At 52.1% G+C, this 27,325-nt stretch overlaps 2 protein-coding genes across 2 annotated transcripts in view; one reads left to right on the forward strand and one right to left on the reverse strand.

Annotated features, from left to right (window-relative positions):
- MARCHF4 (membrane associated ring-CH-type finger 4) overlaps positions 1–4,255 on the forward strand; it is a 31,798-nt gene extending 27,543 nt beyond the window's left edge. The window contains 2 exon segments of the mRNA XM_038748540.1: positions 2,853–3,067; positions 3,069–4,255. Of these exon segments, the coding sequence (XP_038604468.1) occupies positions 2,853–3,067; positions 3,069–3,227 (374 nt within the window). The 3' untranslated portion in view covers positions 3,228–4,255.
- Positions 4,256–23,465: 19,210 nt separating this feature from the next.
- The window catches only part of XRCC5 (X-ray repair cross complementing 5), a 97,684-nt gene continuing 93,824 nt past the window's right edge, over positions 23,466–27,325 (reverse strand). Inside the window, exons 20-21 of the mRNA XM_038744446.1 lie at positions 24,808–24,882; positions 23,466–23,544 (exon numbers count right to left, since the gene is read on the reverse strand). Coding sequence (XP_038600374.1) covers positions 23,530–23,544; positions 24,808–24,882 — 90 coding nt within the window. The 3' untranslated portion in view covers positions 23,466–23,529. The remainder of the gene's footprint in view (positions 23,545–24,807; positions 24,883–27,325) is intronic.

A 27,325-nucleotide genomic window follows, 5' to 3' on the forward strand; every position in this document is an offset into this window, starting at 1 on the left:
TTAAGGACTTACTATGTGCCAAGCACTGTTCTAAGCACTAGGGTAGATGCAGGGTAACCAGTTAGTCCCACATGGGGCTTACAGTCTTAATCCCCATTTTCCAGATGAGGTAACTGAGGCACAGAGAATTCATTCAATCGTATTTATTGAGTGCTTACTGTGTGCAGAGCACTGTACTAAACGCTTGGGAAGTACATGTCAGCAACATATAGAGACGGTCCCTACCCAACAACGGGCTCACAGTCTAGAGAGTTAAGTGACTTGCCCAGAGTCACACAGCTGATAAATGGCGGAGCCAGGATTAGAACCCATGACCTCTGACTCCCAAGCTTGGGCTCTTTCTACAGGTTCTTGTTCCTGCAGATACTTGCTTAAGGGGTCCACAGAGGCAACATGGCCAAGTGGATAAGGGCACAGGCTTGGGAGTCAGAGGTCTTGGGTTCTAATCCTGGCTCTGCCACTTGTCAGCTGTGTGACTTTGGGCAAGTCACTCCACTTTTCTGGGCCTCAGTGACCTCATCTGTAAAATGGGGATTAAGACTGTGAGCCCCACGTGGGACAACCTGAATACCTCCTACCTACCCCAGAGCTTAAAACAGTGCTTGGCACATAGTAAGTGCTTACCAAATACCGTCATTATTATTATTGTTGTTATTAATCCTGGCTCTGCCACTTGTCTGCTGAGTGACCTTGGGCAAGTCAGTTCACTTCTCTGTACCTCAGTGACCTCACCTGTAAAATGGGGACTAAGACTGTGAGCCCCATGTGGGACAAGGACTGTGTCCAACCTGATTTGCCTGTATCCACCCCAGCGCTTAGTACAGTGCCTGGCACACAGTAAGCGCTTAACAAATACCACAGTTATTATTATCACCGCCACCGCAGCACAGCCCTGCCAGAGGCTCTGTGTGAGCCTCCCAGCAGATAAATGAATCAAGCATTCTCTGCTTCGGTGCGTTCAATTATTATGATTTAACGAGAGCACATTAATTCACCGCTTCAGAAAAACCACCCCCCAGAGGCAGACAAGAGAGCAAACGATGATTTTTCCTGATTTTACGTGATCCCCAGAGGGAGGTTTCCCCTTTGGCCCCTAGACGCCTGCCGAGAGAATCACCGTCATCAAACCCTGCTCTCCTAGGGCTGTTAGGGGCTTCCACAGGCCCATCTAGTCCAGCCCTCTGCCTCCAGAAAGTTGTGCAGTTAGACCACCCGTAGGTTTTTCAAAACCTATATTTTTAAAAACATAAAAACAGAAATCAATCAATCAGTCGTATTTATTGAGCGCTTACTGTGTGCAGAGCACCGTAGTAAGTGCTTGGGAAGTACAAGTCGGCAACACACAGAGACAGTCCCTACCCAACAGTGGGCTCACAGTCTAGAAGGGGGAGACAGGGAACAAAACCAAACATACTAAAAAATAAAATAAATAGAATAGATAGGTACAAGTAAGATAAATAGAGTAATAAATATGTACAAATATATATACATATATACAGGTGCTGTGGGGAAGGGAAGGAGGTAAGATGGGGGGATGGAGAGGGGGACGAGGGGGAAAGGAAGGAAGGGGCTCAGTCTGGGAAGGCCTCCTGGAGGAGGTGAGCTCTCAGTAGGGCCTTGAAGGGAGGAAGAGAGCTAGCTTGGAGGATGGACAGAGAGAGGGCATTCCAGGCCAGGGGGATGACGTGGGCCGGGGGTCGATGGCGGGACAGGCGAGAACGAGGCCTAACGGTGAGGAGATTAGCGGCAGAGGAGTGGAGGGTGCGGGGTGGGCTGTAGAAGGAGAGAAGGGAGGTGAGGTAGGCGGGGGCGAGGGGATGGACAGCCTGGAAGCCCAGGGTGAGGAGTTTCTGCCTGATGTGCAGATTGATTGGTAGCCATTGGAGATTTTTGAGGAGGGGAGAAACATGCCCAGAGCATTTCTGGACAAAGACAATCCGGGCAGCAGCATGAAGTATGGATTGAAGTGGGGAGAGACACGAGGATGGGAGATCAGAGAGATGGCTGATGCAGTAGTCCAGACGGATTAGGATGAGAGCTTGAACGAGCAGGGTAGCGGTTTGGATGGAGAGGAAAGGGCGGATCTTGGCAATGTTGCGGAGCTGAGACCATCAGGTTTTGGTGACGGACCCCAGAAAGACCTGGGTTCTAATCCCAGCTCCGCCACTTGTCTGCTGTGTGACCTGGGGCAAGTCACTTAACTTCTCCGTCCCTCAGTTCCTCACCTCCAGCTCTGTTCGCCGACGGGTCCCGCCCCCAGATCCGCCCTCTGGCCACCTCCTCCCCAACCCCTAGCCCTGAGGTCCCCACTGCTCATCGCAGACTGACCCTCTCCTTTCCCTCTTCTCCTCCTCCCCATCATACATTCAGTCGTATTTATTGAGCACTTACTGTGTGCAGAGCACTGGACTAAGCACTTGGGAAGTACAAATTGGCATCATAGAGAGATGGTCCCTACCCAACAACGGGCTCACGGTCTAGAAGGGGGAGACAGACAACAAAACAAAGCAAGTAGACAGGTGTCAATACCATCGCCTCGACTCCCTCCCTCTGCTCTACCCCCTTCCCCTCCCCACAGCACTTGTGTATATTTATATATATTTATTACTCTATTTATTTTATTAACGGTGTGTATATAGCTATGATTCTATTTATTTTGATGGCATTGATGCCTGTCTACTTGTTTTGTGTTGTCTGCCTCCCCCTTCTAGACTGTGAGCCCGTTGTTGGGTAGGGACCGTCTCTATCTGTTGCCGAATTGTACTTTCCAAGCGCTCAGGCCAGTGCACTGCACACAGTAAGCGCTCAGTAAATACGATTGAATGAGTGACCGAATGAATCTGGTCCCGCAGGGCTGATCATCCACGAGGGCCCGTCGGTGTACCGGATCTACAAGCGCTGGCAGGCCGTCAACCAGCAGTGGAAAGTGCTCAACTACGACAAGGCCAAGGATGTGGAGGACCAGAAGTCGGGCGGCAGGACGCACCCCCGGGCCTCCTCGTCCGCCCGGCCCGACCCCTCGGCCCCGGCCGCCGGGGCGGCCGACGGGGGGACCCCGGCCCCGGCCCCCGGGGGGGACCCGCGCCCCCGGCCCGGCCTCGGGCCCCCTGGCCGACCACCACTGTGCTTACACCATCCTGCAAATCCTCAGCCACCTGCGCCCGCACGAGCAGCGCAGCCCTCCGGCCTCTAGCCGCGAGCTGGTCATGAGGGTGACCACCGTGTGACGGGCGGGGCCGCCGACCGAGCCGAAGGAGCCCGAGGTGAGCCCGGGGCCGAGGCCGAGCCCCAGCCGGAGCCTCGCGCCCCGGGCACGAGGCGCAAGGAGGGAAGGGGCAGGGCGCGCTCCCTGGCCCGCAGGGACGCCCATGCTGCGCTGGCGTCAGACCCTTCCACCTGGCGTCCGGCCGGTCAATACGGCAGAACCACAACCGCAACAAAATGCAATATTGACTAAAGCACGCTCGTGAGGGCCCACACGAGCGCACACACACACACACCATATCCTGACAAGGCAGGCAAGAGGCAGTGGGGGCCACGCTGGCCTGGGCAGCGGTTTTGTCACCGTGGCAGTGGCCCTCATCATCATCATCAATCGTATTTATTGAGCGCTTACTATGTGCAGAGCACTGTACTAAGCGCTTGGGAAGTACAAATTAGCCCTCAACACAAAAACACACAAGCACACACATACACCTTGTCCTGACAAGGCGGGTAAAAGGAAATGGGGACCACACTGGCCTGTCCAGCGGTTGCCACCGTGGTGGTGGCCCTCAACAAATACGCACACACACACACCACATCATGACAAGGCAGACAAGAGGAAATGAGGACCACTCTGGCCTGTCCAGCTGTTGTGTCACTGTGGCAGTGGCCCTCAACACAAACACACGAATGCCTCATCATATCTGACAAGGCAGATAGGAAATGGGGACTACGGGGGCCTGTCCAGCGGTTGTGTCACCGTGGTGGTGGCCCTCAACACACACACACACACACACACACACACACACACACACACACACACACACATCATGACAAGGCAGACAAGAGGAAATGGGGACCACACTGGCCTGTTCAGCTGTTGTGTCACCATGGCAGTGGCCCTCTACACACACTGCACACACACACACACGCGACACACACGAAGATACACATGTGAAGGTGATTTGAATGACGCAAAGTATTCGTAGCCTTGTTTTGTTTTTAACTTTTTTTTCCCCAGACCGTGTTGAGGCGGGGCAGTGGGAGGGTGGATAGGAAGGTTGGGGGGTGGGGGGATAGGATAGGGGGAGGGAAGTTCAGGGGGCTGTAAGCTAGCCTACCTGCCCGGACCCGGGCAAGGGTCATTGACAGGGGGTTGGGTGGGGGGGTGGGCACTAGGGCTGGGGTCAGAGATGGGTTATTTCCTCTCCCCACAGGCATTTACCAAAGTTTCCCATCTGTCTGTCCCCCCAAGGCCCTTGGGGAGTTTGGGGGCGGGGGCAGGAGCCCTCCGGGGACCCCCGCTAGCGATTTTAGATGACCCAGCTGTCAGACAGCATTTTCAGATTCCCAATGGGTCTCTCAAGCACAGTCCCGACGCAGTCCCCGACAGCGGCACCAGCGACCAGGATCCCGGTCTCCGGAAGAGCGGGCACCCGGCCTGCTCTCCCGTCCCCAGAACCAACAGACAGGCACAAACCCAACCCCATACTGGCCCCTCTAAAGTATCCGTCTGGGCCGGGAGGCAGGACGGGAGGTGAAGAAGGGAAAACCAGGGAGGGAATTCTACAAAACTATGGGATCAACAGGCCTGCACCTTGCGCTCCCCCCCACGCACCCCGACCCCACCGGGTCACCCTGTTAGCCAGGGCTCGGCGTGTAAGGTGGGAGTGGGCGTCCCTCCCCAAAGTCCAGTTCTCTGGACCTGCTACCCCAGCCCCTCCCCCAGAACAGGAGCCCGTTGGTGCTGAGAGAAGTTTCCTGTTGGATGCACAAAAGCTGGGTCCTGGGTGGGTAATCAGGGGACACTGTCAAGTACTTTTTTAAATAGTTTTTAGGCTTTTTTTAACTCTCCGTTGTTTGTAATATTCTCTTAAAAGCTTGAAAATAAAATTTCTTTCCCTATTGTCAGTATCCTTTTCCACTGGAAACACACACACACACATGCTCCTCTTCATCCCTGAAATTCCCGCCACTCAGCCCCACCAGCCCACCAGGCAGGAGTATCCAACAGGCTTTCATGCATTCATCATCATCATCATCATCAATCGTATTTATTGAGCGCTTACTATGTGCAGAGCACTGTACTAAGCGCTTGGGAAGTACAAATTGGCAACATATAGAGACAGTCCCTACCCAACAGTGGGCTCACAGTCTAAAAGGGGGAGACAGAGAACAAAACCAAACATACTAACAAAATAAAATAAATAGAATAGATGTGTACAAATAAATTAAATAAATAAATAAATAGAGTTAAAAAATTATGTACAAATATATATACATATATGCAGGTGCTGTGGGGAAGGGAGGGAGGTAAGATGGGGGGATGGAGAGGGGGACGAGGGGGAGAGGAAGGAAGGGGCTCAGTCTGGGAAGGCCTCCTGGAGGAGGTGAGCTCTCAGCAGGGCCTTGAAGGGAGGAAGAGAGCTAGTTTGGCGGATGGGCAGAGGGAGGGCATTCCAGGCCCGGGGGAGGACGTGGGCCGGGGGTCGATGGCGGGACAGGCGAGAGCGAGGTATGGTGAGGAGATCAGCGGTGGAGGAGCGGAGGGTGCGGACTGGGCTGTAGAAGGAGAGAAGGGAGGTGAGGTAGGAGGGGGTGAGGTGATGGACAGCCTTGAAGCCCAGGGTGAGGAGTTTCTGCCTGATGCGCAGATTGATTGGTAGCCACTGGAGATTTTTGAGGAGGGGAGTGATATGCCCAGAGCGTTTCTGGACAAAGATAATCCGGGCAGCAGCATGAAGTATGGATTGAAGTGGAGAGAGACACGAGGATGGGAGATCAGAGAGAAGGCTGGTGCAGTAGTCCAGACGGGATAGGATGAGAGCTTGAATGAGCAGGGTAGCGGTTTGGATGGAGAGGAAAGGGCGGATCTTGGCAATGTTGTGGAGCTGAGACCGGCAGGTTTTGGTGACGGCTTGGATGTGAGGGGTGAATGAGAGAGCGGAGTCGAGGATGACACCAAGGTTGCAGGCTTGTGAGACGGGAAGGATGGTAGTGCCGGCAACAGAGATGGGAAAGTCAGGGAGAGGGCAAGGTTTGGGAGGGAAGACAAGGAGTTCAGTCTTCAACATGTTGAGCTTTAGGTGGCGGGCGGACATCCAGATGGAGATGTCCTGAAGGCAAGAGGAGATGCGAGCCTGGAGGGAGGGGGAGAGAGCAGGGGCAGAGATGTAGATCTGGGTGTCATCAGCGTAGAGATGATAGTTGAAGCCGTGGGAGCGAATGAGGTCACCAAGGGAGTGCGTGTAGATCGAGAACAGAAGGGGACCAAGCACTGAACCTTGGGGAACCCCCACAGTGAGAGAATGGGAGGGGGAGGAGGAGCCAGCAAAAGAGACTGAGAAAGAACGACCGGAGAGGTAAGAGGAGAACCAGGAGAGGACGGAGTCTGTGAAGCCAAGGTCAGATAGCGTGTTGAGGAGAAGGGGGTGGTCCACAGTGTCAAAGGCGGCTGAGAGGTCGAGGAGGATTAGGACAGAGTAGGAGCCGTTGGATTTGGCAAGCAGGAGGTCATTGGTGACCTTTGATTCAGTTGTATTTATTGAGCACCTACTGTGTGCACAACACTGTACTAAGCACTTGGAAAGTTCAGTTCAACAATAAAAAGAGACAATCCTTGCGGTCTGTGTGGGGATCAAACAGCCAATCCGGGACCTGCGGTTTGGCCTGTTGGATCTGGGGCAGTGTGGTCTAGTGGATAGAGCATAGGCCTGGATGTCAGAAGGACCTGGGTTCTAATTCCGGTTCCACCACTTGTCTGCTGTGCAACCTTAGGCGGGTTGCTTCACTTCTCTGTGCCTCAGTTCCCTTATCTGTAAAATGGGGATTCTGCTGTGTGACAGGGACTGGATCCAACCTGATTATCATGTATCTACCTCAGTGCTCATTTCAGGGCCTGGCTCACAGTAAGTGCTTAACAAACACACAAGCACAAACAAAAAAAATTGAGCAGTTACCATGTGCAGGACATTGTACTAAGGACTTGGGAAGGTACAATAGAACAGAGTTGGTAGCCATGTTCTTTAGGGTCACAGGTCAAACCTGGGTTGAAGTTACCACATTCATTTGTTCAATCGTATTTATTGAGTGCTTACTGTGTGCAAAGCACTGTACTAAGCACTTGGGAGACTGCAATACAACAACAAACAGGCACATTCCCTGCCCACAACAAGCTTACAGTTTATAGGGGATGACAGACATTAATATACATAAATAAATAAATGACAGATGTATGCATATGTGCTGCGGGGCTGGGAGGGAGGATGAATGAAGGGAGCAAGTCAGAGCGATGCAGAAGGGAGTGGGAGAAGAGGAGAGGAGGGCTTAGAGAAGGCTTCCTGGAGGAGAGGGGCCTTCAATAAGGCTTTGAAGCAGGGGGGAGAGTTATTGTCTCTGATATGAGGAGGGAGGGTGTTCCAGGCCAGAGGCAGGATGTGGGTGAGAGGTTGGTGGCGAGATAGATAAGATTGAGGTACAGTCAGGAGGTTAGCATTAGAGGAGACATGTGTGGGCTGGGTTGTAGTAGGAGAATAGAGAGGTGAGGTAGGAGGGGGCAAGGAGATTGAATACTTTAAAGCCAATGGTGATGAGTTTTTGTTTGATGCAGAGGTGGATGGACAACTGCTGGAGTTTCTTGAGGAGTGGGGAAACATGGTCTGAACATTTTTGAAGGAAAATAATTTGGTCAGCAGAATGGAGTATGGACTGGAGTGGGTAGATACATGAGGCAGGGAGGTCAGCAAGGAGGCTGATACAACAATCATGGCAGAATAGGAGAAGTGCTTGCATTAATGTGGTGGCAGTTTGGATGGAGAGGAAGGGGCAGATTTTAGCAATGTCATGAAGGTAGAACTGACAGGATTTAGTGATGGTTTATTAATGTCTGTTCTCCCCCTCTAGACTGTGAGCTCATTGTGTGCAGGAATGTGTCCGTTTATTGTTATAATGTATTTTCCCAAGTGCTTAGAACAGTGCTTTGCACACAGAAAGCGCTCAATCAGTACTATTGAATTAATGAATTAATAAATGGATGGAATATGTGGGTTAAATGAGAGAAAGAAGTGAAAGATAGTGCCAACGTTACGGGCTTGTGAAACAGGAAAGATGATGGTGCAGTCAGCAGTGGTGGGAAGATAAGGTGGAGGACAGGGTTTGGGTGGGAAGATAAATTCAGTTTTAGCCATATTAAGTTTGAGGTGATGGGAGGACATCCAAGTAGAGATGTCTTGAAGGCAGGAGGAAATGCGAGACTGCAGAGAGGGGGAGGGAACAGGGCTGGAGATGGAGATTTGGGCTGGAGATGGAGATTCGATGTACCACATTTCACATCTGGAAACTCTGAGTTAAAAGTTAGCTGGGGGGCTGAGGGAAATGGCCACTTTGTTGGGCCTAGAGGTTCAGGGTGTCGAGGAGATGGTGGAACAGGAAGAGGAGGAAAAAGAAAGGAAGGGGAAGAGAAGGAGGAGCAAGGGGAAAGGAAGGGGAAGAGAAGGAGGAGGAAGGGAAGAGGAAGGGAAGGAGAAGGAGGAGCAAGGGGAAAGGAAGGGGAAGAGAAGGAGGATGAAGGGAAGTGGAAGGGAAAGAGAGGGAGGAAGAAGGGGAAAGGAAGGGGAAGAGAAGGAAGAGGAAGGGGAAAGGAAGGAGAGGAGGAGGAGGAGGAGGAGGAAGGGGAAAGGAAGAGGAAAAGGAGGAGGAGGAAGGGGAAAGCCCCTTGCTTGTTGCCCCCTGGCACCCCCTACCCCTCCTCCTTTTAGTGATTCAGGGAATTGAAGGAAGAGGGACAGACACTTCAGCTGGATTGTCCCCTCCTATTAGAGAAGCAGTGTGGTATAGTGGCTAGAGCACAGGCTTGGGAGTCAAAATGATGAGGGTTCTAACCCCGGCTCTGCCACTTGTCTGCTGTGTGACCTTGGACAAGGCACTTCACTTCTCTGGGCCTCAGGTACCTCATCTGTAAAATGGGCATTAAGAGTGTGAGCCCCATGTGGAACAGGGACTGTGTCCAAGCTGATTAATTTGTATCTACCCCAGTGCTTATAACACTGCTTGACACATAGTACGTGCTTAATAAGTATCAATATAATAATTATTATGATTATTAGAGTCATCACAGCAGCTGGCAAGCAGCCCAGTGTCTGGCGGCACCTACTCCATGACGACAAAGGTCTGCCTCCTCCCCAACCCCTTCCCCCCACAACCAAGAAGTCCACCAATGTCCCGTCCCTCCTCCTGCCACCTCTGTCCCCTCTCCATCCAGTCGGCCAGAAAGTGACCTCTTCTCTCCCTCTTCCTCTCATCTGATGGCTGAATTCTGAGTCTTCTGAGGGACAGGAAATCACAAACCTCCCTGAGACCAGAGCAGGAATAGGGGTGGGGTTTATATTGGTTGTATGCTCCTCTGGACTGTGAGCTTGTTGGGGACAGGGAATGTGTCTACCACCTCTGTTCTATTGTACTCTCCCAAGCGCTTAGTACAGTGCTCTGCACACAGTAAGCAATAAATACATGATTGTATGTATTGTATGTATTCACACCGCGAGGCCTTGCTGCTCCCGGAAGGATCCTCTCCTCAGAGCGCCGCCATAGACGCCCGGGACTCCGTTCCCGAGAGGCCCGCCCGCCCGCCCGCCATCACACCGCGAGACGCCCGGGACTCCGTTCCCGGGAGGCCCACCCGCCATCACACCGCGAGGCCTTTATGCTCCCGGAAGGATCCTCTCCTCAGAGCGCCGCCATAGACGCCCGGGACTCCGTTCCCGAGAGGCCCGCCCGCCCGCCATCACCCCGCGAGGACTTGCCGCTCCCGGAAGGCTCCTCTCCTCAGAGCGCCGCCATTGACGCCCGTGACTCCGTTCCCGAGAGGCCTGGCCGCCCACCCTCCCGCCATCTCAGCGCCCCCACGGACGCCCCGCCTGCTTCCACCCCCCCCACTTAGGAGGCCTTCCGTAAAGTGCCCCTCATCCCCCCCCCTTCCCGGTCCGGTCCTGACTGACTCTCCCCCCGCCCGCCCCCAGGTAAAAAGCCCTTGTTAGCACCTTGTTAGCACCATGTTACATGTTACATTAACGACAACCTCATTCACACCTCCTCAGCCCTCCCATGCTAGTTGACTGTTCGCTCCCCTCCCCAGGTATCTCTGCTCCCTGACCCCCCTTAACTGGTCCACCCTACTCCAGCTCTTAATAGTTTGTATCTGCTCTCTGTGGCATCATTGTTTGCCAATTCTATTATTGCCATAGCATATTGATTGCTCAACTACACCCTGTGATGCCATCGCCTACTTTTATCATTGCTACTGTTTTATTGCTTCTGCATCTCAATTGTTAACCCCCCACTGTACTGTCACTCGCCCTGCTGACCTCACCATGAACTTTCAGTTCCCTTGCTCCCAACTGCCATTCCCATTCCTCACCTTCCCCTTCCCCTCTCCCACCCAGCTGTTTCCCTCCCTCTCACCCACCAAGACCGCTCCCCCTCAACCCCTACCAAGGATTCCTCTGTACCAGCGCAGGTCCTCCGCTTCTCCCTCCCGACCCCCCTCCTCCCCTTCTCCCCGCCCCCACCCCATCCCAGTTCTCCTTTCCCATCGCCCCCCCCCCTCCCACTCTCCCCGCCCAGGCCCCCGCCAACTCATCCCAATCCAAACCCTCCCCACCCCTCGCACCCTTCCCCCTCCCTCCCCACCCTCGACAGCTGATGCCAAGTGTGGCCTCTGGAACCCCCGCTCCGTTTTAAGTAAGATTCCTTTCATCCTGGACCTTTTCCTTTCCAGTTCTCTACTCCTCCTCGCCCTAACTGAAACATGGCTGTCGTCGGACGACACGGTCTCTTCTGCTGCTCTCTGCAGTGCAGGCCTCTTCTTCTCCCACTCCCCCAGACTCACTGGAAAAGGAGGAGGTGTCGGTTTCCTTCTCGCCCCCCAATGTCGCTTTCGCACTATCCCTCCTCCCCCTTCCCTTTCCTTCCCCTCCTTTGAAGCCCACATTATTCGCCTCTACCACCCCCTCCAGATTCTTGTAGCCGTCATCTACCGCCCTCCGGGCCCCACTTCCAACTTCTTTAACGACTTTGACCCCTTCCTCACATTCCTTCTCTCCTTCTCCATGCCCACTCTGATCCTCGGAGACTTCAATATCCACATGGATATCCCTAACGACTCCTCTGCCGCCCGCCTTCTATCTCTCCTTGACGCTGCCAACCTCTTCCTCCACCCCACCTCACCCACTCACCAACTTGGTCATACCCTCGACCTCATCATCTCCTACCGCTGCACTGTGTCCACCCTCACCAACTCTGTGATCCCTCTCTCTGATCATAATCTTCTCACCTGCCTCCTCACTCACACTCCTTTCCCCTGTAAATCCGTATTACTCCCTCACAGAGATCTCCGCTCTCTGGACCCCACCCATCTTTCGGAACGCCTCACACCCCACCTCGCCGCCCTCTCCTCTCTACCCAGTCTCGATGATCAGATTACTGCTCTCAACTCTACCCTTTCTACTCAGCTAGACTCGCTCGCTCCCCTTTCCCTTCGCCGCTCTCGCACCACTAACCCACAGCCCTGGATCACTGCCACTGTCCGCCTCCTTCGCTCTTATGCTCGAGCTGCCGAACGCTGCTGGCGAAAGTCTAAACACCATGCCAACCTCGTTCACTTCAAGTTTATCCTTTCCTGCCTTAACTCAGCCCTCTCTTCTGCCAGACAAAACTATTTCTCCTCCCTTATTGACACCCATGCCCATCACCCCCGCCAGCTCTTCCGTACATTCAACTCCCTTCTCAGGCCCCCGGTTCCTCCCCCTCCTCCTTCCCTCACCCCCAACGATCTGGCCTCCTACTTCATTAACAAAATTAAATCCATCAGGTCCGACCTCCCCAAAGTCTCTTCCCCCCTTTCTCCAACCCCCCGGCTCTCAACACTCTCTGCTACTCTCCCATCCTTCCCAGTGGTATCCTCAGAGGAACTCTCCTCCCTCCTCTCAAGTGCTACTCCGGCCACCTGTGCTTCTGACCCCATTCCCTCTCATCTTATGAAATCTCTCGCTCCATCCCTTCTCCCCTCCTTAACTTCCATCTTCAACCGCTCACTCTCCACTGGTTCCTTCCCCTCTGCCTTCAAACATGCCCATGTCTCTCCCATCCTAAAAAAACCCTCTCTTGACCCCACCTCACCTTCTAGTTATCGTCCCATATCCCTCCTACCATTCCTTTCCAAACTCCTTGAACGAGTTGTCTACACGCGCTGCCTAGAATTCCTCAACAACAACTCTCTCCTCGACCCCCTCCAGTCTGGCTTCCGTCCCCTTCATTCCACGGAAACTGCGCTCTCAAAGGTCACCAATGACCTCCTGCTTGCCAAATCCAACGGCTCATACTCTGTCCTAATCCTCCTCGACCTCTCAGCTGCCTTTGACACTGTGGACCACCCCCTTCTCCTCAACACGTTATCTGACCTTGGATTCACAGACTCCGTCCTCTCCTGGTTCTCCTCTTATCTCTCCGGTCGTTCTTTCTCAGTCTCTTTTGCAGGCTCCTCCTCCCCCTCCCATCCTCTTACTGTGGGAGTTCCCCAAGGTTCAGTGCTTGGTCCCCTTCTGTTCTCAATCTACACTCACTCCCTTGGTGACCTCATTCGCTCCCACGGCTTCAACTATCACCTCTACGCTGATGACACCCAGATCTACATCTCTGCCCCTGCTCTCTCCCCCTCCCTCCAGGCTCGCATCTCCTCCTGCCTTCAGGACATCTCCATCTGGATGTCCGCCCGCCACCTAAAGCTCAACATGTCGAAGACTGAGCTCCTTGTCTTCCCTCCCAAACCTTGTCCTCTCCCTGACTTTCCCATCTCTGTTGACGGCACTACCATCCTTCCCGTCTCACAAGCCCGCAACCTTGGTGTCATCCTCGACTCCGCTCTCTCATTCACCCCTCACATCCAAGCCGTCACCAAAACCTGCCGGTCTCAGCTCCGCAACATTGCCAAGATCCGCCCTTTCCTCTCCATCCAAACCGCTACCCTGCTAATTCAAGCTCTCATCCTATCCCGTCTGGACTACTGCACTAGCCTTCTCTCTGATCTCCCATCCTCGTGTCTCTCTCCACTTCAATCCATACTTCATGCTGCTGCCCGGATTATCTTTGTCCAGAAACGCTCTGGACATATCACTCCCCTCCTCAAAAACCTCCAATGGCTACCGATCAATCTGCGCATCAGGCAGAAACTCCTCACCCTGGGCTTCAAGGCTCTCCATCACCTCGCCCCCTCCTACCTCACCTCCCTTCTCTCCTTCTACTGCCCAGCCCACACCCTCCGCTCCTCCACCACTAATCTCCTCACTGTACCTCGCTCTCGCCTGTCCCGCCATCGACCCCCGGCCCACGTCATCCCCCGGGCCTGGAATGCCCTCCCTCTGCCCATCCGCCAAGCTAGCTCTCTTCCTCCCTTCAAGGCCCTGCTGAGAGCTCACCTCCTCCAGGAGGCCTTCCCAGATTGAGCCCCTTCTTTCCTCTCCCCCTCGTCCCCCTCTCCATCCCCCCGCCTTACCGCCTTCCCCTCCCCACAGCACCTGTATATATGTATATATGGTTGTACATATTTATTACTCTGTTTATTTATTTATTTATTTATTTTACTTGTACATTTCTATCCTACTTATTTTATTTTGTTGGTATGTTTGGTTCTGTTCTCTGTCTCCCCCTTTTAGACTGTGAGCCCACTATCGGGTAGGGACTGTCTCTATGTGATGCCAATTTGTACTTCCCAAGCGCTTAGTACAGTGCTCTGCACATAGTAAGCGCTCAATAAATACGATTGATTGATTGATTGATTGATTGATTGAATGAGTACACCAGGCCTAACAGTGGCAGAGAGACAAAGACAATGACAGAGAGGCAGGAAGGAAACAAAGAATGAGTATATCACAGAGAAACAAAAGTAGCTTGAAACACGCAATGGACAGAGACTGGGATAGAGAGGGAAAGAATGAGAGAGACAATGAGACAGTGAGACAGAGAGGGAAAGAGAGAATGAGAGAATTCAGGAGACAGTGAGATGGAGAGGGAAAGAGAGAATGAGGGCAAGCAAGAAACAGTGAGATGGAGAGGGAAAGAGAGAATGATGGAGAGCAGGGGACAGAGAGGGAAAGAGAAAGAGAGAGAGCAAGAGACAGGCAGAGAGGGAAAGGGAGAGAGCAAGAGACAGCGAGACAGAGAGCAAAAGAGAGAAAGAGAGAAGGAGACAGTGAGACAGAGAGGGAAAGAGAGAATGATGGAGAGCAAGAGACAGTGAGACAGAGAGGGAAAGAGAGAGAGGAAGACAATGAGACACAGAGAGAAAGAGAGAATGAAGGAGAGTAAGAGACACTGAGACAGAGGGAAAGAAAAAATGAGAACGAGCAGAGATAACGAGGCAGAGGGAGAGCAAGAGACAGAGGGGAGAAAGATGAAAAAGGGTGAACAAGGCAGAGAGAGAGAGACAGTGAGGGAGAGAAAAAGAGAGAGAGAGAGAGAGAGAGAGAGAGAGAGAGAGAGAAAATGTGTGCATCTGTAGGTCCCTTTGGCCAAGTGACCCATGAGCCAACAATGATCTTTCAAAACTGTTCTCTAAGAAACCAAAGTCCAAACCAGAAATTGCACAAGATTTCTTCTTTCAGGAGAATGGATACTCACACCCCATTCCCCCATTGTCCTGGGGTGCTCAGATGTGCTTCCAGAGAAACGTTCCTCCTCCCTCTTCCCACCTTTGCCCCCAAGCCCCCCAGATGGGGGTGAAACTCTGTAATTTAAACTCTGAAGACCATCAATCAAGATCTTCTAAAAACCAATCGTTTATCAAATCATCTTGAAGGATTTTGTCCTCTCCCAAGTGCTTAGTGCAGTGCTCTGCACATAGTAAGCACTCAATAAATACCACTGATTGGTTGATTGATTGATAGCACCTAATTAACATGTCATAGCCCAAATTGTGGCAATCTGTCATGGAACCTACCACACTTCTGCCTCCTCTCTCCTTTTGGAAACCATAGTATCAAATCTGACTCTTTCCCTCCTTTTTTTAAGAAAAAAAACGAAACACTTTTTCTTCCTGTCAGAATATTTCTTTTCTTGGGTCTATCTTGAGGAGCAGCATGGTGTAGTGGAAAGAGCTCAGGGCTGGGGGTCTAAAGGACCTGGGTTTGAATCCCAGCTCCACCACTCGCCTGCTCCATGACCTTAGGCAAGTCGCTTCACTTCGCTAAACCTTGGTGTCCTCCATAAAATGGATATTCATTCAATGCCTGTCCTCCCTCACCTCTGTGCAACAGGGATGGCATAACGTCTCTGATCCTTTCAAAATGGCCTCCTCTTGAGACATTCAAGATAGTGCCCACACCCCAGGTATGAGCAATCCCACCCTCCTCTCCCTCTGTGTGTGCGCGGCCGACAACCTGGGCTTCATTTTCACGGAGATCCTCTGCTTCCCCTATCCAAAATGAAGGAATCTTTTGATGAGGTTGCACTAGTTTCATTTATTTAAACTTGGGGAGCTTTTGTCCTCCCTCTCTCTTCCCACCCCGCCCTTCCTCAGACCCCAAGGAACTGCTCAGATCCCCTCTTCATCATCATCATCATCATCATCATCAATCGTGTTTATTGAGCGCTTACTGTGTGCAGAGCACTGTACTAAGCGCTTGGGAAGTACAAATTGGCAACATATAGAGACAGTCCCTACCCAACGGTGGGCTCACAGTCATCAGGGGATCTGGGGAGAGGGTCCGGAGAGGTGGTAGGGTGCTGCAGCATGGCATAGTGGACAGAGCGCAGGCCAGGTAAATCAGAAAGTCATGGATTCTAATCTCGACTCCGTCACTTGTCCACTGTGTGACCTTGGGCAAGTCACTTCACTGTTCTGGGTCTCAGTGACCTCATCTGTAAAATGGGGATTGAGACTGTAAGCCCCACGGGGAACAGGGACTGTGACCAACCTGATTTGTATCCCCCCCACTGCTTAGTACAGTGCCTTGCATTTTATTTATTTATTTTACTTGTACATATTTATTCTATTCTATTTTATTTTGCTAGTATGTTTGGTTTTGTTCTCTGTCTCCCCCTTCTAGACTGTGAGCCCACTGTTGGGTAGGGACTGTCTCTATATGTTGCCAACTTGTACTTCCCAAGCGCTTAGTACAGTGCTCTGCACACAGTAAGCACTCAATAAATACGATTGATTGATTGATTGATAGAGCACGGGCCTAGGAGTCAGACGGTCATGGGTTCTAGTTCCGGCTCCACCACTTGTCTGCTGTGTGACCTTGGAAAAGTCACGTCACTTCTCTGGGCCTCAGTTTCCTCATCTGTAAAATGCGGATGGAGACTGTGAGCCCCACGTGGGACAGGGACTGTGTCCAACCCGGTTTGCTTGTATCCAGCTCAGAGCTTAGTACAATGCCTGGCACATAGTAAGTGCTTAACAAATACTGGAATTATAATTCAGCACTTAGACCAGTACTTGGCACACAGGAAGTGCTTAAGGAATACCAGAATTATTATTCAGCGCTTAGACTAGTGCTTGGCACACAGTAAGCGCTTACCAAATACTGTAATTATTACTTACCAAGCACTTAAGGAATATCACAATTATTAGTAGGGTTCTCTTGGAAGTCTAGAAGGCCCCAGGAAGACCAGGGTGGTTGCTAAGCAGCTTGGAACCCTGAGATCCCGCCATGTGCACCCAGAGACAGATCAAGACCCCCAGAATCAATCAATCAATCATATTTATTGAGCGCTTACTGTGTGCAGAGCACTGTACTATGCGCTTGGGAAGTACAAGTCGGCAACACATAGAGACAGTCCCTACCCAACAGCGGGCTCACAGTCTAGAAGGGGGAGACAGACAACAAAATAAAACAAGTAGATGGGTGTCAATGCCATCAGAGTGAAAGTGTCTGTTGTTATTAATAATAAGCATAATAATAATTATGTTATTATTGGTAGCCAGAAGGAGACCCCCTGGGATGGGCCCTCTGGAATGAGGCCCTAGGTGGACAGCAGTGTGCTGGAGATAGTGGTGAGGGACACCTGGAGACATGGAGGTAATAATAATAATAATAATAATGGTATTTGTTAAGTGCTTATTATGTGCAAAGCACTGTTCTAAGCATTGGGGAGGATACAAGGTAATCAGGTTGTCCCACGTGGGGCTCACAGTCTTAATCCCCATTTTACAGATGAGGGAACTGAGGCACAGAGAAGTTAAGTGACTTGCCCAAAGTCACACAGCTGACAATTGGCGGATCCGAAATTTGAACCCATGACCTCTGACTCCCAAGCCCGGGCTCTCTCCATTGAGCCATGCTGCTTCTCTAGGGGCGGGGACTGGCTCACAGACGGGAAATAGCAGAAAGACTGAGGCGGGATCATCACTTGCTCCTCAGACCGAGGAGGGAAGGGCTTGGGGTCCGGGCCTGGGGTGGGTGGAAACTCACTGTGGGCAGGGAACACGAAGTCATTCATTCATTTATTCAATCCTATTTATTGAGTACTTACTGTGTGCAGACCACTGTACTAAGCACTTGGGAAGTACAAATCAGCCACATATAGAGACGGTCCCTACCCAACAACAGGCTCACAGTCTAGAAGGGGGAGACAGACAACAAAATAAAACAAGTAGATGGGTGTCAATGCCATCAGAGTGAAAGTGTCTGTTGTTATTAATAATAAACATAATAATAATAATAATTGTGGCATTTGTTAAGCGCTTACTATGTGCCAGATACTGTACTAAGTGCTGGGGTGGATACAAGCAAATTGGGTTGGAAACAGTCCCTGTCCCACAGGGGGTTCGCAGTCTCAATCCCCATTTTACAGATGAGGTAACTGAGGCACAGAGAAGTAAAGTGACTCGCCCAAGGTCACACAGCAGACAAGTGGCAGAATCAGGATTAAAACCCATGATCTTTCCAGGCCCATGCTTTATCCACTACACCAGCTGAACTCTCCCAAGCCCTTAGTACAGAGTAACCGCTCAATAAATATGACTGAAGTGAGTATGTGTGTGTGCCTGTGTTGGGGGGTGGGGGGGTGGGCCTCTGCGGCCCAGGGCAGGAGATGGGATAGGGTTGGGGTTAGGGTTAAGGGTGTTGACTTGAATCTGAAAACCCACATTTGATCCCACAGAGTGATGTTCATTTATTCAATGGTATTTATTGAGCGCTTACTATGGGCAGGACATTGTACTAAGCACTTGAGAGAGTCCAATAGAACAATACTCCCATCACGGTCTGGCAAGTCCTGGAGCCCATGAGGGGTTTGGGCCTCGGATCTCCCCATCTACAGAATACCTGGCCGGCTGGACACCCTCGCCTCCCACGCAACACCTTGTGGGAAGTTCTGAGGCTGGGCTGGAGCTTATTATTATTATTATTATGGTACTTGTTAAGCACTTACTATCTGCCAAGTACTGTTCTAAGCTCTGAGGTAGATTTAAATTAGTCAGGTTGTCCCTGTCCCATGCAGGGCTCACACTCTTAATCCCCGTTTTACAGAAGAGGTCACCGAGGCCCAGAGAAGTGAAGTGACTTGCCCACTATGGAGCGGATTGACGCGATTCCTGCCCTGAAGGAGCCTTAACACACCTGGTGCTGCCCACAGGGTGGTCAGAGGGGGATGGCAGTGCTGGCCTGGCAGCTTCTCCTCCATGGCACGGGTCCCGAGAGGGTCCCGAGAGGCCCAATCCACCATCCGTCAGCCCGAGGAGGCTGCGGCCAGCAGGATGCTGTTGAGTAATTGGTTTCCGGGCACTGCCGTGGTCAGACCTGCTTTTAATTAATCCCGGCAGCAGCAGATGGTCGGTCTGTCAATGGTCCAGCCCAAGGATAATCAACTCATTTTTGATCCGGCTCCTGGGGCTGGCTGTGGGTCGGGTCTGGAGAGGAGTCTGCTGGCTGCCCAACAGCCACTCCCCCGCCCCCAGACCCCTCCAGGCCACCAGCCCCAGATCTGGGGACTGACCGGACAGTGGTGGGGACGGCCTCTACACTTTAAACTCGTCGGGAGCAGTCAGTCGTATTTATTGAGCTCTTACTGTGTGTAGAGCCCTGAGTTAAGTGCTTGGGAGAGTATGATATAAAAATATAACAGATGCATTCCCTGCCCACAATGAGCTTACGGTCTAGAAGGGGAGATGGACATTAATAGAAATAATGTCAATGACTCTCCTCTCTTTCTCAAAGCCCTACAGAAGGCGCATCTCCAAAAGGCCTTCCCGACTAAGCCCCACTTTTCCTTAACTCCCCCTCCCTTCTGTGTCACCCTGACTCACTCCCTTTGCTCTTCCCCCACTCCCCGCCCCACACCACTTATGTATAAATCTACCATTTTTTTTTATTTATAAATAAAAATGTTGCCAACTTGAATCGATGTCTGTCTTCCCCCATTTAGACTGTGAGCTAATTGTGGGCAGGGATTGTCTCTTTTGCTGTGCTGTACTCTCCAAGCGCTTAGTACGGTGCTTTGCACACGGTAAGCACTCAATAAATATGATTGAATGAATGAAGAGAGCAAGTCAAGGCAACGCAGAAGGGAGTGGGAGAAGAGGAAAAGAGGGGTTATTTATGTGTCTGTTATTGCGTTATAGATTGGTGAAGCTGGGCCCAGCCCCAGGCAGAGCCCCCACCCCAGAGAAGCCAGGCCCAGCCCCAGGAAGAACCCCCACCCCAGAGAAGCCGGGTCCAGCCCCAGACAGAGCCCCCACCTAAAGCAAGCCGGGTCCAGCCCCAGCCTCAGAGAAGACAGGCCCACCCCAAGGCAGAACCCCTGGGAGGTGGTTGGTCCCGAGTCAGTGGGGCTGGGGAGTCGGGGGGCGGGAGGGCATTCGCTGTCACGGGGTCCACATCCGTGGGAAGACAATCCCATCCGGTACCTAGCTTGGCCGTGGGTGTAAGCCCATTAATAATAATAATAATAATTATGGCATTTATTAAGCACTTACTATGTGCAAGGCACTGTTCTAAGTGCTGGGGAGGTTACAAGGTGATCAAGTGGTCCCAAGGGGGCTCACAGTCTTAATCCCCATTTTACAGATGAGGTAACTGAAGCCCAGAGAAGTGAAGTGACTTGCCCAAAGTCACACAGCTGACAAGTGGCTCCTCACCCTGGGCTTCAAGGCTGTCCATCACCTCGCCCCCTCCTACCTCACCTCCCTTCTCTCCTTCTACAGCCCACCCCGCACCCTCCGCAGCTGATCTCCTCACCGTACCTCGTTCTCGCCTGTCCCGCCATTGACCCCCGGCCCACGTCATCCCCCGGGCCTGGAATGCCCTCCCTCTGCCCATCCGCCAAGCTAGCTCTCTTCATCCCTTCAAGGCCCTGCTGAGAGCTCACCTCCTCCAGGAGGCCTTCCCAGACTGAGCTCCTTCCTTCCTCTCCCCCTCGTCCCCCTCTCCATCCCCCCATCTTACCTCCTTCCCTTCCCCACAGCACCTGTATATATGTATATATGTTTGCACATATTTATTACTCTATTTATTTATTTATTTTACTTGTACATATCTATTCTATTTATTTTATTTTGTTAGTATGTTTGGTTTTGTTCTCTGTCTCCCCCTTTTAGACTGTGAGCCCACTGTTGGGTAGGGACTGTCTCTATATGTTGCCAATTTGTACTTCCCAAGCACTTAGTACAGTGCTCTGCACATAGTAAGCGCTCAATAAATACGATTGATGATGATGAAGGGGCGGAGCCGGGATTTGAGCCCATGACCTCTGACTTCAAAGTCCGTGCTCTTTCCATTGAGCCACACTGCTTCCCATTGTGGGCAGGGATTGTCTCTTTATTGAGAAGCAGCATGGTTCAGTGGAAAAGAGCACAGGCTTTGGAGTCAGAGGTCATGGGTTCAAATCCCAGCTCCACCACTTGTCAGCTGTGTGGTTTTGGGTAAGTCACTTAACTTCTCTGTGCCTCAGTTACCTCATCTGAAAAATGGGGATTAAGACTGTGAGCCCCCCGTGGGACAACTTGATCACCTTGTAACCTCCCCAGGGCTTAGAACAGTGCTTTGCACATAGTAGGTGCTTAATAAATGCCACACTATTATTTATTGCTGTATTGTACTTTCCAAGCACTTAGCACAGTGCTCTGCACACAATAAGCGCTCAATAAATATGACAATGGATGAATGACTGTTCTCCCCCCCTCTAGCCTGTGAACTCGTTATGGGCAGGCAATGTCACTGTTTATTGTTGTATTGTACTTTTCCAAGCACTTAGTACAGTGCTCTGCACACAGTAAGTGCTAAGTAAATACAATCCAATAAGTGAACGAATAACAGGTGGCCCAATGTTCAATTGTGGCTCTTTGACAATGCCATCCTGATGGAGACTTTCAGCCAGGGTGACGCCGACTTTTGACCTCAGCCGGGCTGAGACCCCTGGATCCCAGCCAGAGACACATCCGGGGGAGGGGGAGGACCCGGGGGGCTGGGGCTCCCCCAGGACCAGGGCAGAGGGCCTCTGCGGTGGCATGAGGGGTGGAGGGGGGTTCCAGGTCCTCTGGGGAACAGGCAGGGGTCTTCAGGGTGGTGGGAGCCAATCAGTCAGTTGTATTTATTGAATGCTTACTATGTGCAGAGCACTGTACAAGCACTTGGGAGAGGACGATAGAACAATTCAACTGACCCAGTCCCTGCCCACAGTGAGCTCACACAATCTAGTGCCGGCCTCTCTGAGGTCCAGGAAGCAGGCGAGTGGTGGTGAGGTAGGGTGGCCCTGGGACTGGGGGGTGGGCGGGAGTGAAGGTGGGTATGGGAACACCCATGAAGAGCTCAGGCTGGTGCTGTCGTGGAGATCCCCTGCCCGCCCCCGCAATCGGAGATCAGAACCCGGGTTCTGCACCCCCTTTTCCTCACCTCCCCACACATTCTGGAGTTGAGCAGTGGGGCACCTCCTTCCCCTCCCACTGCCCTGGGTTGAGGTCTGTGGTGGAGGGAACCAGGCTCCACTCCCTGCCTTCACGGTGGGGGGATCCAGGGTTCACCCCCTTTGCTCTGGAGTCCGGCGGGGGTCCCACCCCTCTCCAGCACCTCCTTCCCTTTCCGCTCCCCAGCCCTCAGCCCCACAGCAGGGGGGAACCCCAAACTCCAATCCGACACCTCACCAAGAGCCCAGGCCTGGGAGTCAGGGGTTGTGGGTTCTAATCCGGGTCCGCCATTTGTCAGCTGTGTGACTTTGGGCAAGTCACTTTACTTCTCAGGGCCTCAGTTACCTCATCCATCAAATGGGGATTAAGACTGTGAGGACCACGAGGGACAACCTGATTAGCTTGTATCTCCCCTAGAGCTTAGCACAGTGCTTGGCACATACTAAGTGCTTAACAGATACCATTAAATTAATTAACTGAAGGCCCAGACTTCAGTGATGGCAGTGGACCCAAGAGGGAGGGTCCCGGCCTGCCCCAACAGTGACACTAGACTATGGTGGTGGTGACCACTGATGGGATGCAGGAGCAGATTGACGGCCTGGCAACCGATGGGAGGCCTCGAAGCCTTTGCGCCCACGTGACTCTCTGAGGGTGGGAATGCGTCAACGACCAAAGTCCAGCCCGGCGGGCGGCACGTGCTCAGCTCCGGCTCTCCAGAAAGGGAGGTGCTGGGACCTCCCAGTGGGGAGACGAGCCCCGGGAACGGCACCAGCCTTGGTGAAGAGATGCTGTGGATGCACGGAAGACAAAAATGCCGGACAAAAAGGCATCTGGTAGCCTTTCCTCGGGGCAGAGGGGAGAGGGTGGAGCAAAAGGAATGACAGACTGGAGCTAGGGGCAGGCGATGGAGGACAGTCCAGCTAAAATCCAGGCTGTTCAGTGTGACACCAGCCCCGCTGAGAGGCTTCGTGCCCTCTCTGTCCGCCGGCTAAGGCCAAGATGTCGCCCAGGTCCCTGGGAAGAACTCGAACGGAGGAAAAGCTATTGGCCAAGGCATCAAAGTGACGCTGCTTCTTTCTATCTCTTTATGTGTGTGGATCCAAGTCAGCTTTACGACCGGGGTGGGGTGTGGGTGGGCACGGATGGGGGTACGGGCCGCTTGTCTGTTTTGTTCTTCAAACAGCGGCCCCTTCGAGAGCCACCGCTCGGTGTCCTGACCCTGGATGGGTTCTGGGAGGCCGGTGAGGGGAAGCGGAAGGCCCGCCGCCCCCATGGACCCCCGCTGACATGGGGCTGGTCCCGCTGAGGGGGTTCTCCCCTGCCGCTTTCCTTCCCTCCCGCCTCCCCTCCCCCTGACCCACAGCCACCCCCAAGTCCCACAGAAGGCCTCGGGGCATCTCTCGGGCTGCCAGGACTCCAGCCAGGAGCCTTCACATCATGTCCAGCTGCAAGAGAGAAGAGGGAGTAGTCAAGGACAGTCCTTCCCGACTGAAAGCTCCTTGTGGGCAGGAAAGTGCCTTCCACAGAGAAGCAGCATGGCTTAAAGGAAAGAGCCTGGGCTTGGGAGTCAGAGGTTGTGGGTTCTAATCCCGACTCTGCCACTTGTCAGGTGACTTTGGGCAAGTCACTTAACTTCTCTGTGCCTCAGTTACCTCATCTCATCTGTAAAATGGGGATTAAGACTGTGAGCCCCACATTGGGACAACTTGATCACCTTGTATCTCCCCCAGTACTAAGAACAGTGCTTGGCACATAGTATGCGCTTAACAAATACCATCATTATTATTATTATCAACTCTGTTCTATTGACTCTCCTGAGCGCTTAGTAAAGGGCTCTGCACACAGTAAGTGCTCAATAAAAACCAATGATTGAGGAGCTCACTTCACTCTCATAAACCACATCTTCTGCTCCCCTGGGACCCCAGGACCAGTGCCTTCTGCTTTGAGTGCTGCCACTGCCTTTCTAATAATAATAATAATGATAACTGTGGTATTTGTTAAGTGCTTACTATATGCCAGGCACTGTACTAAGCGCTGGTGTGGATACAAGCAAATCTGGTTGTATCTCTTAGACTGTAAGCCCACTGTTGGGTAGGGACTGTCTCTATATGTTGCCAACTTGTACTTCCCAAGCGCTTAGTACAGTGCTCTGCACACAGTAAGCGCTCAATAAATACGATTGATGATGATGATGATGGTTGGACGCAGTTCCTGTCTCACATGGGGCTCACAGCCTTAATTCCCATTTTCCACATGAGGGAACTGGGGCCCAGGGAAGTAAAATGACTTGCCCAAGGTCATACAGCAGACAAGTGGTAGAGCCGGAATCAGAACCCAGGCCTTTCTGACTCCCAGGCCCGGGCGCCATTACCTAGGCCACGGTGCTTCTCCGCTTCCTGTGACCTCTTAGGAGCAGTGTGCTGCTGGGGGTGAGGGTAAGCTTGCTGTGGGCGGGGAATGTGTCTTTTCTATTGTACTCTCCCAAGTACTTAGTACAGTGCTTTGCACACGGTAAGCACTCAATAAATACGACTGAATGAACGAATGAAGTATGTGCCTGTGTGCCGCAGCACTAGCATGCTGGGGACTGTCGGCTGGCGGGGTGGGATGATGAATCCGTGGCCGGCCTTCCCTCCCTCCTTCCGTGGCCGGTCCTCCTTCCTTCCCTCCCTCCCTCCGGGCCCTCGGCGGGGGCCCCCGCCAGTCACCAGATCGTCCACGTCTCCGCCGTCCTCGCCCACGGCTGCCACCCCCGTCGCCGGCTTCTCTTTTGGGGCCAGAAACTGCAAAAGGGGTGAGGTAGGGAGGGGGAGACAAAGTCAGCCACCGTCACCAAAGGGTCTTTCCGTCTCCTTGATCAGAAAAAGCCTCCGCTTCCCACAGGCCTAAGATCGCTCCCTACCTACTTCCCCACCAACGAGACCATCCCCCAATGGGCGGATACCTCCACCCCCACCCCATCTCCCCAGTGGGGTACCTTGGCAAAGGGTCCCAGGGCCCGACCACAGGCCCACAAGGCTGAAGACGAGCGCTCAAAGAATTTCAAAGCTGGGCACCGGGCTCGGGCGAGACCCCAGGTTACAATTCTTATTTTATTTTTTTAAGGAATTTATTAAGCGCTTACTATGTGCCAGGCACTGTTCAAAGCACGTGGGTAGGTACAAGATGTTCGGGTTGGGCACAGTCCCTGTCCCACGTGGGGCTCTCTATCTTAATCCCCATTTTAAAGATGAGGTAACTGAGGCCCAGAGAAGTGAAGTGACTTGTCCAAGGTCACCCAGAGGGCAAGTGGTGGAGCCAGGATTAGAACTCAGGTTCATTTGACTCCCAGGCCTGGGCTCTATCCATTGGACCACACTGATTCTCCCTCAAGCACCGGACAAGTCACGGAGCTGTCTCGTCTCACAATCAGGAATATCTTTCTTTTTTTTCCTTGCTTTTCTTCCTTTCTTTCCTTTCTTCCGTCCCCTCTCCCCCCCCCCACACACACACACAACGCCCCACCCCCATCCCCACTCAAACCCCAGCTCGACATCACTGAGCAACAACTTCAGCTCTGGGAAACCAAAAAGGCAAAAGCATTCTAGATTCACAAGTCCTACTAAAAAGCCCCATCTCCCCCAGGAGGCCTTCCCTGATTTACCCCTCACACCTCCCTACCCACCCCCCACCCACACCTTACAGTCTGGGAGTTGGAAGGGACCACGGACAGCGATGGTATTTGTTAAGCGCTTACTAAGTGCCAGGCACTATACTAAGCGCTGGAATGGATACAAAGTAATCAGGCTTTACATAGTCCCTGCCCCACATGGGGCTCACAGTCATAATCCACATTTTGCAGATGAGGTAACTTAAGCATAGAAATGTGAAGTGACTTGGCCAGGGTCACACAGCAGACATGTGGTGAAACCAGCATTAGAACCCAGGTCCTCTGATTCCCAGATCGGGGCTCTTTCCACTAGGGCACGTTGCTTCCCCTGCCTCTTTCTCAGATGGTCGGGGAGGATTAACTGGCAAATGGTGGCAAATATCTTGTCAGCCAAATGAACATGGCAGATATCCCGCCTGCCAAATGAACACCGAGCACATACCTAGTGCTAATGAGATGCTAAACAGTAACAACGGGAGGTGAGCAAAATCCATCCGGTTGCTTGGATTTACTGAGGACCTAAAATAAGCCTAGCGTAACAAAGGGAGAAAATCAAAGGGAGCCAGGATTCAAATGTGACATCCAATCAAGATGTTCTGAGGGCAGAAGGAAATGCGAGACTGCAGAGGGAGAGTTGTAGGAGATGTAGATTTGGGAATCTTCCATCAACTGCATTTATTAAGTGCTTACTATATGTAGAGCACTGTTCTAAGCGCTTCTGAAGGCAGTGAGTTATCTCAATTGATTGTTCACAGTCAATTACAGATCGATCTCCCTGTTCTCTCCTCCTCCCACCTTCTCACTACCATATTCACGGGCTTGGGAGTCAGAGGTCAAGGGTTCTAATCCCGACTCCACCACTTAATAATAATAAGTGCTTACTACGTGCAATGCACTGTTGTGTGACCTTGGGCAAGTCACTTAACTTCTCAGTGCCTCAGTTACCTCATCTGTATAATGGGGATTACGACTGTGAGCCCCATGTGGAACAACCTGATTACCTTGTATCTACCCCAGTGCTTGGCACATAGTAAGAATTTAACAAATACCAACATTATTATTATTACAATACAACAGTGCTTGGCATATAGTAAGCGCTTAACAAATACCAAAATTATTATTATTATTACAGTGCTCTGCACACAGTAAGCCCTCAAGAAATACGATTGATTGAATGAATTAGCAGACACGTTCCCCGTCCGTAACGAGCTTACAGTCTACAGGGGGAGACAGAAATAATTTATAATATGTAATTTAAGGATATGTACAGAAATGCTGTGGGTTTGGGGCGAATACCAGATGTCCAAAGGTCACAGATTGAGATGCTTAGATGACGGAGAGCGGAGAGTGAGCCGGGGAAAAGAGGGCTTAATCCGGGAAGGCCTCGTGGAGGAAATGTGACCTTAGTAATGGTTTGAAGGTAGAGAGAGAAGGGGTCTGGCATATATGGAGAGGGAGGGAGTTCCAGGCTAAGGGGGAAGATGTGGGAAAGGGGTTGGCGACGAGAAAGATGAGATTGGGACAAAGTGAGAAAGCTGGTGCTAGAGGAGAGGAGTATCTGGGCTGGGCTGGAGGAA

The sequence above is a fragment of the Tachyglossus aculeatus genome, chromosome 1, assembly GCF_015852505.1.
Source record: "Tachyglossus aculeatus isolate mTacAcu1 chromosome 1, mTacAcu1.pri, whole genome shotgun sequence".
Classification (NCBI taxonomy): domain Eukaryota; kingdom Metazoa; phylum Chordata; class Mammalia; order Monotremata; family Tachyglossidae; genus Tachyglossus; species Tachyglossus aculeatus.